Source organism: Mustela putorius, unplaced genomic scaffold, assembly GCF_011764305.1.
Source record: "Mustela putorius furo isolate JIRA1106 unplaced genomic scaffold, ASM1176430v1.1 tig00003890_pilon_pilon_pilon, whole genome shotgun sequence".
NCBI classification, from domain to species: Eukaryota; Metazoa; Chordata; class Mammalia; order Carnivora; family Mustelidae; genus Mustela; species Mustela putorius.
Window position 1 is genome coordinate 722,438 of NW_025422039.1, and position 13,654 is coordinate 736,091.

Genomic DNA, 13,654 nt, shown 5'->3' on the forward strand with positions numbered 1-13,654 from the left:
AAAATTTATTTATTTTCAGAAAAACAGTATTCATTATTTTTTCACCACACCCAGTGCTCCAAGGGGTGTTAGAGAAGAGAAGGGAGTTGGGGTAAATTGTTTTGTTTTTTTGTTTTTTTTTTTGTTTTAGGTTTTTGGTATCATTCCACCAATACAGGCCTTTTGATTGGGGAACTTAATTCAATTACATTTAAAGTGGTTACTGGTAGGATTGCCTACTATTGGCATTTTGTTATTTGTTGTCTTTATGTCTTAACTGTTTTGTTCCTCCTTTATTGGTTTCTTTTGAATTTAACTTTTTTACTTATTTTGATTTATACATTTTGATTTAACTTTCATTTTCTTTTCTGTAAATTCTATAAATATTTTCTTTGTGATTTAAAGAGTAAAGAACAGGCATGGCCCCATGGGGTGAGGGGAGGGAGCCCATGGTGAGGACATAGGGGGAGGGGCTCCTAGTCGGGGGACCCTCTCTGAACCCTGAACTGGCATTAGGAAGATTTTAACCTGAAGGCATTGGGGAACAGCTGCAGAAAGAAGCCTTCAAGGTGCTAATCTGACTCAAAGCAGCTGCTTCTGAGAGGTGAGGCAGCTGTGAGTCCCCTCCTCCCTGCGGGTCCACTCCCAGGAGAGAGACTGAGATAAACCCACCGTAAATCCTTGCCACATCCTCTGCTCATGATGCAGAAAAAGAAAACCTGCTTTCAACTGCATAAACAAATCTTACCACAAACTCCCCCCATCTCTGGTTCATTCTTCCTAAAACCCATTTATCTTTCCTAAAGCAACTATTTTGTCCTTCTCTTAGGAACCCTTCATCCCTCAGCTAGCTTCTCCTCTCCCGTCTGTATGAACACAGTTCTTCTCCTGTTCATCTGCCTCTCGTTGGTTTTGTCTAGGGCCCTCTCCAAGAGATGGGAAATATTTCCTCCCTGACACTAGCAGGAGCTCAGACCATAATATCATCACCCTCTGTGTCGCCGGAATCCCAGATTCTAGTTTAGTCTGCATATTTAAAGAGTCTAAAACATACCCTGAGATTATAAATGAGATCGTCAAGCATACTGAAATACAGAGGTAAACATTTTGAAATGAAAAAGATCTGAGTTGTACACAGAACATAATGCAGATTTCCTCCAATTCTGTGAAAATTTTATGTAGGTGGAAATTTTACTGCAGAGACAAAATGTGGAGACCGAATAAGTGAGCGTCACAAAACTTACCATTGAGTAAATGCAATGTGTAGGTAATGAGAGGCATGCTTTCTTATCATGCCATATGTTGAATAAAAATGAGTGGTAAGCAGTTTACTAACGTGACTTCACTTGATCCGGCTGAAGTGATTAAACCAAACATGAGCTCCTGATCAGTCTTTCTGAAGACTGGGACGTGGGCAGATCTCTCCTCCCTGCTTCCCTTTTGGAGGAGAAGGGAGGAGGGATCTATCCAGGTGTCAGGGACTGGTGTTTTGTGGATCTAGCTTGCTTCCATGCTGGGGGGAGGCATAAACAGTATTTACTAATATTTCCCCCAGTGCCTGGGATATCAGCTGGAGCTTCTCTAGAACATGGTTAGTGATGGGAAGGATTCTGTGATAGAGGGATGGCCCCTGTTGTGCCTTAGCCGGGGACTTCATGTCTGCTTGTCTCTAATCACGGGGATCCCTACTAGAAAATCTGGAAAAAAAAAATAAAAAGGTGGGAAGCAGTAAACGCAGAAGACAATTACAATAGACCATAAACAATGGCTAGCTGGGGTCAGGGAGAGGGTAGGAAGAGTGGTTTCTGCATGTTAAGCTTTTCTGCACTACTTGACTTTTCTAACCAAAGCCATCTGTGTTTCTCATTTATTTTTCATGTCAACAGGGGTTTTCTTGCTAGTGAGAACACAGACCACATTTTGGTTTTTCTTGGTATTTTTTTTTAAATGAAGAAACAGTATAACATTTAAAAATAAATTAAAAAATGATTTGGATTTCATGCATAATAAAAGCAAACAAAAGAGAACAATATAGACCAATATAGTCAAATGTACAAATGTTTGCATAGTGGCTTGAGTGAAGTAGAGTGTTTATAGACCAATATAGTCAAATGTACAAATGTTTGCATAGTGGCTTGAATGAAGTAGAGTGTTTAGTCCCATGCCTTGTTCCCTACATGTTCTCAGAAGTCTGCGGGGAGATGAACTTCAAACTTTCCATCTAGAACTGTGAGGTGTTTGAGTTTTTGCTCTATTTGCAACAAGTTCGCCTGCCTGTTTCCTGGATGTGGGAGGAGATGGAAGACTCCTGGGTCAGAGACGGGGAGCATGGGACTGAGTTGGTTATTGGCAGGCAGCATCGCATCCTGGCCTTGGTTCCCCTTGACTCTACGTCACATGTGTGTCATGTGAGTGTGTGTCATGCCCAGGTGGATGTCTGCATACTCAGGGGCTTATATTACAAGAGCTCTGGGAACCTGAGTCTTCTGTGCAGGAAGCATGCCTGCCCTTTGCCTGGAAGGAAAAAAAAAAATGATCTTACGGGGCTGCTTTCTATATAAATGTCCTTGCAAGACAGTTCAGAAGAAAAGACAGGGCTTCACTCTGTAATATGTACAGAAATGGGAGAAACCCATAAAGAATTGTCTTCCCTCAGCTCTGGCCCCCAGCCTTTTATCGTCCCTGGAAAATGGTGAGTCAACGTGGCAAAGGACTTACTTCATATTCACTTCAACTTACTTCTCAGATATGTATTTCTTTTATCCTATTCTAAGCACAATTCTTGTGTCAGAATTAATTTTGAACTCATAGTGACCCTAATCATTTTAGTTTAACAGTATTGGTGACTCAAATTTAAAATGCTAAAAAAAGGGCGCCTGGGTGGCTCAGTGGGTTAAGCCGCTGCCTTCGGCTCAGGTCGTGATCTCAGGGTCCTGGGATCGAGTCCCGCATCAGGCTCTCTGCTCAGCAGGGGCCCTGCTTCCCTTCCTTCTCTCTCTGCCTGCCTCTCTGCCTACTGTGATCTCTCTGTGTCAAATAAATAAATAAAATCTTTAAAAAAAAATAAATAAATAAAAATAAAATGCTAAAAAAAGAGCTTTGGGGGGAGCAAGGGGTTTCTAAAATGACCAAAACAACTTTAGGTAGACAATTAGTTGAAAAACAGCTATTTGATCTTGATACAGTTTTTAACTTATTTGGCTAAATCCTATATAAATTAACACTTCCTTTGAATGCAAAGTTGTGCCTACCACTCAGACGTGACTCTGGTGATTTTTTGTATGTATGACAGCAGAATCTTGGGAGGGTGAGTGTGTTTCCTTATAAACAGTCTAGGATAAATTCAAATATCTATTGGAGAAGAAAATTTTGAAAAACATTTCATTCGGAACTTTCATTTCAGAATTTCATTTTGGAAAACATTATCATTCTACTACTGCAGGATTGTTTGCTTGTTCCCCTGTATTAAAATGGGCCATTTCCCTCTTAAAAATATATATTTATTTAAAGTTTATTTACCTAGCAACTTATTTAATAAACCCCAGGTGGGGCTTGAACTCAAGACCCTGAGATCAAGAGTTGCACACTCCTCTGCCTGAGCTGGCCAGGCATGGGGCAGTTAACCTCTTGAAAGTAATGGGAAGCCACAGAGAAGGTTTCAGAAGTATTTTTTTAGTTGCCCAGTGGTATTCAGTCTCCCTCAGAAGTTATTTTAAAAATGGGGAGTTTTTATTCAAGATGTCTAATGCTGGTGTGAAGTATTCCCCCCCCCCATTTATTGTGCTGCAGTTGATGTGTGACATCTCCCTGGTACTCACGGGGTCTTCCTTCCATGTGCACATTCCCTGGGGTCTCCGTGCATCCAGATTTCCTCTTGAAATGACCCAGGCTTGTCGGATCAGGACTCAATCCAATGACCTCATTTTACTTTGATCACCTCTTTATAGACCCTGTCTCCAAACAGTCCCATTAAGAAGTACGGGGGGTTCAGGCTTCCACATATGAATTACGGGTGGGGAACACAATTTAGCCCATCACAGCAAGTTATATGGGTTCCCTACTTTAAGTATTTTTTTCAATTTATTTACTTGACAGACAGAGATCACAAGCAGGCAGAGAGGCAGGCAGAGAGAGAGGAGGAAGCAGACTACGTGTGGAGCAGAGAGGCCAACATGGGACTTGATCCCTGGACCCTGGGATCATCACCTGAGCCAAAGGCAGAGGCTTTGACCCACTAAGCCACCAAGGCGCCTAGGTTCCCTACTTTATAAAGTACTTGAATGTTGAATTAAAGACATATGGTATCTCTTCAGGTCACGGATACTTCTCGATGAGAAATCTTCTAAATTTTGTTCAAATAACTCATTTGATATATCATTATTTTGAACATATGCAAGAGGCTAAGAGGATCGTGCTATTCTGCCAATAATCTGAGTTATTAAAGAATGCCCCAAAACTGTGCCTGGAGTCAAGTTTATATTTAAGTCAAGTTATATATTTAATTCTCATTCAATTAACTTATTTAATTCCTTCAAGTTGCTGATAGGAAAGGCACACTATTAAACACTCATTTGAGGCATTTCTTATAACACTAACAATACCTCATTTTGTTCTTTGGTGTCACTCTTCAAATACTGAAAACTAATTCGGTTTCCAGAAAATAAGCTTGTGCCACGTATTAAACCATACACCTTTTTTGCGATGTTCTCGTATTGTTTTCAATAACCGTACATTGCTTTTAAAGTTTAAATTTCTTCTATTGGAAATATTTTTTTCTGGCTTTTCTCTACTTTCAACCTCTTTGCCAACACCGGTGGGCCTTTCAGATAGCTTATAAAAGCTATCTTATTTATTTCTCCTGATCACGTAAGAAGATAGGGAAGGGAGGAGTGTTGCAAAACCTTACTGGTTTTTCTGCAGAGTCAGAAACCTGTCTTGTCTGCTGGGTTGTATTTCAAGCAGAAGGTAAAACTAAGCAGTAAAGGCCTACAACTTCTCAACTTGTTTAAAAATACTTCATTTCAATAATATTTTGGTAATGTTTACATTATCCTTTTATACAGCTGATTACAAAAGATTAACAAAAGCAGCATTTCGGGACCCTGTTTCCTGCACTTGCTTTGGCCTTGGGGTGTGGATGAGTCCAAGGCCAGGTGCTATGGGTTTCTGGAAGGTGTAGCTGTGCTCAGTCACAGGGCGGGTTCCCTCTCCAGATAGGGGAAGGTGCTGGGACCCAGAGACATGGTCATCTCTTTTTGCTCAGTCACTGGTTTGACTGTGTGATTTGCTTCCACTGAGTCCATGAAAGAAACCAGGAAATGCTTATGAAGTGCACATTTTTTCCGACACACTGATATTGTCACATCAGAAGATGTTCATCAGGCATCTGTCTGGTTGTTTTAAGTGAGAACAGAGATTATTCATTCACTTTCTAGGACACTGTTGAAGTCAACTCATCTGCATGAGTTAAACTCTAGTGCTCACCTTGCACAAAGCGCCTGGCTGACTGACATCTAAGGGGTCAGGCCCTCCCTCCAGGTCATACTTCTGACATCCCAGTCCAGCTCACTCAGTAAAATGACAGGAAATAATTTTAGTATGTCCTTTTGTGGTCTGTGAGCCTCTGGAAATAATGGGGACAAAATATTATTTTTAATAGTAACAGTAATTATTATTCCCCCATCGCTCATGAAGAAGCTGAGATGTGGGGAGATTTAAGCATCTTACCCAAGACAATCATGGCCCCATAATTAAAATGGCCAGAATTAGAGCTTGGGGATTCTTGCACACTCTCTTGATGCTGGCAACATCCTTCCTCCTATCTCAGAGGTCTTAAAATAAAATGAACAGCGGTGAGTGAATAATGAAGCTCAAATTTCCTAGGGGCCTGCAGTAGAGGCTTAATATTTATTTATTTTTAAAATCACCAAGACCTGTTTCTATAGGCAACACCGCTTGTGTTTAGAAAGAAGGCATTGGTATAAAAGCCGGCCTTAGGACACAGATATTTCAAACCTGAAATGACAAATACATAATAGGCATCTTGAGGTCATTTGTTGACTCCAATGCAGAATCGTGATGACTCAGTTTACAACTGAGACCATGGCTCCGTGGAAGTCTCCCAATGATCCCTTCTCTAGATTTAGAGTCTACTAACATAGACTGCTAACTAAAACAGTGCAGAGTTGGCAGCTTTTCAGAAATGTCACCAATTCCTAAAACAAGTTATCTCAGAAACATGTTTCTAGCATGTGAGCGGAGCCCAAGCAATGGACTTTGGGTTACCTTCAACCTAACTAAGGTGAAAAATGGAAGACTTCATCAGACATCATCTGCTCCTAATAGTGGACAAAGGATTCAATGGGATGCATTTAAAGTGACTGGATATTGAGTCCGTGTCCAGATGAAGTGTTCCTGGGGATCAGTCATATGGAGAGTCTCATCGGTATGTTTCTTAATGCTAGCGAGCCAAGAGGGATGCCAGAAAGATGGGCCCATGGAACTCCTCCCACTAACTCATGAAAACTGTAAGAGAGGTTTTCTTGTTCTTACTTTACACATGAAAATGCTGGCTTCCCCAAGGTCACTCCTATCACGAGAGATGGGGAAGATGGGATTTTCATCTTTCCACTTACTATAACACAGAGCGGGTCTTCGTTCCTGCGAGTCTGTGTGGCCTGTTCACCCAGATCTGTTCTGGAAAAATACATATGGCAAAAACAAAGCAAAAATACATATGGCAAGGAACAGATCACACCATCTCTTAAGAGATAAACACTAGCTTCAACAAAATATATGAGATCATTTCAGTAATGAGCCACGAAAGTGAGAGTGACATGCTAGTAGGGATCTGTCTTGTGCCAAAGTCATTTCATTTAACTTCTGTTTCTTTAAAGATATCTTTAAAGAAATGCATGATTGATTTCTACCCAAAGGGATTGGTGATAGTTCTTTGTAAGACAAAAATAATGTGGTTCCTTAAAATTAGAATGAATTAACATGGTCACATGCACAGCTATGCACACATACATACATATGTTCCAATATCTGAATGTAATTAAAATTGTGTGTGACAAATGCTTTGTATACAGATTCTCAGAAGTTTTAAAGAGTGCCTTCTTTTTTTTTCTTAAAGATTTTATTTATTTATTTGACTGAGAGATCACAAGTAGGCAGAGAGGCAGGCAGAGAGAGAGAGAGGAGGAAGCAGGCTCCCCGCTGAGCAGAGATCCTGACGTGGGACTCGATCCCAGGACCCTGAGATCACCTGAGCTGAAGGCAGCGGCTTAACCCACTGAGCCACCCAGGCACCCTAGAGTGCCTTCTGAATCTCCTCTTTTCATAGACTATTCAGATATTATTGCCACTTGAAGTAGTCCTTAAATAGTATTCTGTCTAAATTCCACTAAAACAGCACTAGAAATTCCTTTTGCTATATGGCGTTGCCATCACACAGTCTGAATGAAGGTGTCCAGAATTTACCTTCCACAGACAAAGTGCTTCAGAAGGAAGTAATGATATTCAAGGAAAATAAAACAATTTGTTCAAATACCTTTCCTAGTTTTTGTCAGTTACCCTCAGATAAACATGGACTTCAGTTCTGAGGTTGAATTATAACCTTGGCATCACAGTGAATGTGGCAGCTGACGGTGATCTGCACGTCTCGGGTCTTGAACCTGAGACAGAGTGTAAGGAACGGGATGCAGAATTGGACAGATGAGGTCATTTGTTGAGGCTGCCCAGATGCGCCCACCATAACCAAAATGGCAGCCAAGACCATGTCCACAGTGGCTGGTGCTTGTGAACCGCCTACCTGCAGGCAGGTGGGGGAACATGATTGTCAGGTATTATCTCATGTAATAGCTCCTCAACCTTCAGAGTTTGCTGACCAAGCTGGTTTTGTGGATGAAGGCAGTGGGTCTGGGAGCCTGTAATAACAGTCAGGAGTGTGTGATGGACAGTGGTGATGTGGTACAAAGCAACTCCTATCCACGCCAGCCTGCAATTCCTGCAGGAAGCTGGGGGCAGGGAGGGCACATTCCTGACTTCCCATTCAGAGCACAGAAGCAATGGGAGAGGGTTTGCCTGCTCTTGGTGTAATGGTTGCCAACCCTTGAAGAACAGGTGACATTGGACAAAGATGGCACTTCCACTGAGCAAGAGAGAGAGGCCAGAGGGCTTCCAGAGATATTTCATTCACTAGCCAAGAGGAAGTGTTTTAGGGTCTGAGACTGGCCCTGATAACACATTTGAGTTTTCTGTGTTCTTGGTTCCATCTGTTCCTACCTGCTTGTCATGGCATACAAGCCTGAATAGTGATTGGGCTTGGTTTGGTTGGGTTTGGATGTTAAGCCAGGTTTAGGGTTTCACAAAGCAAAACAACAAGATGGGCATTCTTTTTGGCCCAACTATAAGCTTTGCTCCCGTGTGGCATTATATGTATGACCCTTCTAACTGCAGTGGGAGGTGGAGTGTGTCCTTCTGGTATAAGGGAGCAAAAGAAAGGGTCAAGTCTTCTGTTCCCTCATTTTATTACTATTATATGAAGGAGTATTATGAGGAATATCTTTGGCCCTCTGGCTGATAAAACTTGGAGAGATCAAAGAATGTAGAACTTGAACTTTTGACAGGGGGTTCCAAAGAACTGATAGCATTGAGGTAGATGTACCAGTTGACATAGGTTTTTAGAAGAGAAACACCATGGCAGGGGCTCTGTTTGTTTTCAGAGCATAGACCAGTAAGGTCCTTGGATGGGGCAGCATTTTCTGCTAAGACACTGTGTTACGATTGGAAAACCTTAGGTTGTTATGGCTTTGCTGTTGCATAGGTCTTCTAGGAAAACTGATGGACAATCTGAGGAAGAGTCGATGGAATTAGTTTTAAAAAGGGGGTGTACAGTGTCAGGGGCAGACACCGAAATGCCCAGAGCAGGAAGAGCCCAGTGAAATCCTTGTATGAAGGAGGCTAGTGGAGGTTATGGGGCCCAGGTGGCAGGACAGAGGAGCCCAGTGTCTCAGGGGACTTCGTAGACGAAAATTGTCTACACAAGAGCTGTTGTCCTGTGACTCACACATCAGCTTCTGGAAGATCACTGTTCAGGAGTTAATGCTAAGGTAGTCAGGACTGTGGGGGTGAGGGGAATGGATTCACCAACAGGGGTAACTAAGTCCATGTCATCAGAAGCCCACCCACCTTTTTCTTCCTGGACGCAAGTATGGAGCACTTCAGGAGCATTCAATAGAGGTTGCAGGTCAGGGCAGAAAGGCTGCATGGGGATGCACTTCCTGGTGTTGGAGTCTGTGCTTTGTTCTCTGATTCTTCTCACATGTATGTGTTACCTTTGAAAAACTGAGCAAATCATTAGCAACAGAGCTGTCTAAAATAGATTAAATCATTAGTGATATGATCGATGTGTGCATATGTGAGCATCACCCTTTTTTGGGTTTCCCCATATGCTGATCTGCATATGAAATCAACGCAGTGAGAAATGAGTCGCTCATCCCCTGTAACAACATCCATTATACTCATGTTGACCCCTTCAAGCCTGAGGCCAGGTGCCTGTGTCCGGGCAAGGGCACCCCTCTGTCCTGTGGGTCTCCCCAGTGCTCTGGAAATGTGGCTAACTTGGGGGCAACCTGACCGCACGCTAAGAACACTGCGATTGAAATCCAAAGCCCAGAATCTAGTTGTGGCCATGCTGGGTAGCTGCTGTCCTACCTCTGCAGACTCTTTCTACTTTCTTGGACTTTGGTTTTGCCTTTATAAATGAAGGGTTTGGAACTAGAACCCTGTATAGGTCCCTCCCAGTGCTCATACCGAGTTGAGGGTTCTTCCTGCAGGGACAGCAAGTTAACATAGTGCTTGATTGCCTTGGATGTGGGGTTGCATGAGAGCCATCCTCGCTGCTTAGAGATGAGGGAAACGCTTTAGGGGAAGAACAAACCTTCAAGGGTGGCAGGTTTCCAGCCAGCTTAATGGTGCTGCTGAAATGTAAATCACTCTGCAAATAAGGAAAGCTTAGAACAATGGTGACTAATCCTGGCCCTGAGAAAAAGTTGTCACATCCCTCTTAAACATTAGCAGACTTTCTATAAAGCAGGCAGGCTTTTGCATAAGAACAGAGTGAAGCTTCTGTCCCTAACCCACAGGAGAAGAGCCTGGAGCTCCAAGTTCTGCAGACACACTGATCCTTTCTCCGTTCTCTCCCAGAGTTTTCCAGGAAACACAAATGCAGACAGCGTGGTGCATTACCAACTGCAGCCTCCCTTCGAAGCCAGGTTCCTGCGCTTCCTCCCCTTAGCCTGGAGCCCCAAAGGCAGGATTGGAATGAGGATAGAAGTGCATGGATGCACATACCGTAAGTGCTGTTTACCCGGCCCCAAAATCAGTGACAGAGGGACATGCTCTCATGGCCAGGCTGAAAACAGAACTTGACTTGTTTCTAACTTTTTAGGCATCTCTGTGTGTTTTTGTGGAAAGCCTGGATATTGCTGTCTGTAGTTCCTTTAGGTAAACATAGAGGTGGACCCAAACTGAGCCTTAGAATCCGAGATTCCCAGGAGAGAGCAGGGTACCTGTTTTAGAGTGGTGTGTCATCCAAACAATGAGGTCCAAGTCAACCACAGCAATTCACTGTGGTGAATGGTGCCGTTCTTGGGCACTGAGGTGACCCTGGTGTGGGGACGCAGGCGACAGCCGGTGATCTTGTTTCCCCATAATCCAAAATGACTCTGGGCTTCTCACATATTCACTGCTCAAATCCCCACTTTCCTTGATGTGAACCCTTGTTTGAACATCACTTATGTATTGTGCCTTCCCTCTTTTCCCCACTGATGAGCAGAGGGACAAAAGTCACAGCGAATGTGAGCGTGAACACAAGCAGAAATGCATTCAGTGATGTCTGTGGGTAAATTGACTCTACCATTGCCATTTTGATGATTTGGAATATACTGGAATTTTTTTAATGAGTACAAAAAGAAAAAATATTAAAGAAAAATTTCTAGAAAACTGAGAATAACCCAAAGAGTATGTTGGGTGGGAACATCATGGGAGGCTTGGTTTTTGGTCACACTTCATTTCATACCTGATCAGAGCATTAGCTTTGCTGAAAAGTGTCAGTGAGATCTGTCAAAGGTGGAATGTTTAATATGTCATATCCTACCTAGCAGACATTTTCTCATTCAACAACCACACCAGCCAGATGGATCTGGTATGGCCTCGAGGGAGAAGAACTTGACTGTGAAGACATGGAGATGTGTGAGAGCTATTCCATACTGGACCTAGGATTTAAAAACTCTGTCTTCCCCCCAAGTTTGTTTTTCATAACTACTATATTATACAGGCTTTCATTTCTTTGTTCCCTCTCGTGCCATGTCAGAATTTATCGGATACTTGCTATTTGCAAAGAACTGTGTTAGGGACTGGATGTAGGGGGCTCTTATAAAATGATTGGTTTTCTTCATCAGGATTTTATGAGAAGTCATAAAATTTGTACAAAACAAATGTGAAATATTGGAACATGGTCCTGGGGCCTAGGGAGGAGGGAGGTCAGTCAGTTTTCAGAGTGAAGGGCTTGTGGAGTGAGCTGGGGTAGGGAGGGGCTTCTGGAGAGAGGAAAGCAGGAGCATGCACACAGTTGCTGTGGGACTCTGGGCTTCTGTGGTCTCGGGGTCTGGGAGGGTGTGGGCGCTGTTGGGCACAGGGAGCCACTGCAAAGCAAGGATACCATCCCCCCTTTGCTGATCCCACAGGCAGGGAGACCTTCTGGAGGTAGGGATCACCATCTCTTGAAGCGACCCCATCCTACATTCAAGGGTCCCCTTCAGCCTCAGCTCCACCGTCTTCCTGAGCTCAGATGGGCTCTGCTTTCCAAACCTGTCTCCATGTTGGCCTTTCCATGCAGCATTCACTGGAGATGGTTTCACGATGCTGCCCACCCTTTCCCCCCTCTTTCCATGGGCCATCGCCTTCCCTCCTTTTGTGTCTGAGATCTATGAACATGCTCAGTGAGGCAAGCGCCTGGAACACCCAATACTCCGTTTTCTCTTTGATGCCATAAAATCAGCTTCTCCTTCCTCCCATTACTCTTCGGGTTACTGACTTTAAAGGAGAATAAGGTCTTTGATGGTGATTTGCCATTAGCTTGATGTTCTTTGTGAGGCTGTACTACCTCCTTGGGAGAGAGGTCAGTCCCAGGGAGATCAAACCTGCGTGCACCCTAAAGTCAGCAAACATGAGCTGTGCGCCACAGGGGGCTCCTAGCTTAAAACCATGGACCGAAAACAGTCACAGCAACTCCCAAAACTATGCGGCATCCATGGCTTACTAGTGGAGCTTCTGTTTTGTCTTCATTCTTACTATTAATAAGAGCAATTGTTCAAGTGTAGAGCTTTGCACTTTTGTTTTTGATAGTAATTGTATATGATATGATTTATAGCCCAAAGTACTAATTGTTGCCCCCCCATCTCTACTTTCACTGCTCTCTTGAAACTGAGAAAATGTCCAGATTGCTTATCGTGGCATATAATGTCTGGGAGCATTATAGATGCAGATTCTCTCTTTGGTTTCACTTCTTTAAACTCCAATTACAATGATATTTGCTGTTCCTAAAAACACCAGGCATTCTTCATGGCTTCCTGGGGTGGCACACACACATTCTCTACCTGGAAATCCCTCCTTTCCCCCAACTCCTAGACTGCACGTGGTGTGTACATGAAGTCTTCTTAGAGTCCCATGACCCCTCCAGCAGCCCTGAGGAAGAGGGGCGTCCAGGGCCATATTCCCATGGACTTGCTCTAGGTTTTGTATCCCACTCTGAAAAGGTTTCTGTTTGGGTGTCCTCCACTTTCTTAAATTTTCAGTAACATTTACACACTCTGATCAGTTTCACGTTGATATCCTTGACATGGGACTCTGTAAGCGACAGACACTGACACTGGCCCCAGGTCCTCCTTTATTTCTTTCTTGACCGTTATTCTTCCCTGGGACATCTTCTGCTCCTTCTTTTACACTTTGACCCCTGTGTTCATGGTTAGTGTCTTTTCAAGCATTCCCTTGAGCTTGTACTAGTCCAATCCTGTGGTGGTGTAATGTCGTCTTCTGTTCATTAGTGTGTTGTTTGTCTGAATAAAGGAAGAGAGAGAGAAGGAGGGGAGGACAGAAGGAGAGAAGAGGGAGGAAAGGAATGCATGAGTCCTTGGGAATATGGACTATGTAGGCACAGAATGGCCAACACCATGGGGACCTACCAGTCATCCCCGTGGCACACTGGTCCTGTGTCAAGTCAGGCATGAAAATAAAATTGGGAGTAAAACATGTAATTGGCCATTTTAAAACATTGTGTTTATCTGGGGCATCTGGGGGGCTTAGTCAGTTAAGCAACCGACACTTGATCTCAGCTCAGGTCTCCATCTCAGGGTCATGAGTTCAAGTTTCATGTTGGGCTCCACACTGGGCATGGAGCCTAGTAAAAAAAATTAAAATATTGTGTTTATTTTAAAAATGTACTGACTGTTACAGCAGAAATTTATAGGTTTTGTTTAGCAACCTCAAAACATCCCTGATATTTATATATTTCTATAAATATAAATATATATGTAATATAAATATAATAAAAATTTAAATGTCCATAATTAATACAAATAACCAACTCTAAAATATTTTTATTTGAATAAAA

General features: G+C 43.0%; 1 protein-coding gene across 1 annotated transcript in view; it reads left to right on the forward strand.

The window, feature by feature from the left end:
• LOC123388156 (contactin-associated protein-like 3) overlaps positions 1–13,654 on the forward strand; it is a 148,536-nt gene that overhangs the window by 52,538 nt on the left and 82,344 nt on the right. Inside the window, 1 exon segment of the mRNA XM_045067369.1 lies at positions 10,189–10,336. Within this exon segment, the coding sequence (XP_044923304.1) occupies positions 10,189–10,336 (148 nt within the window).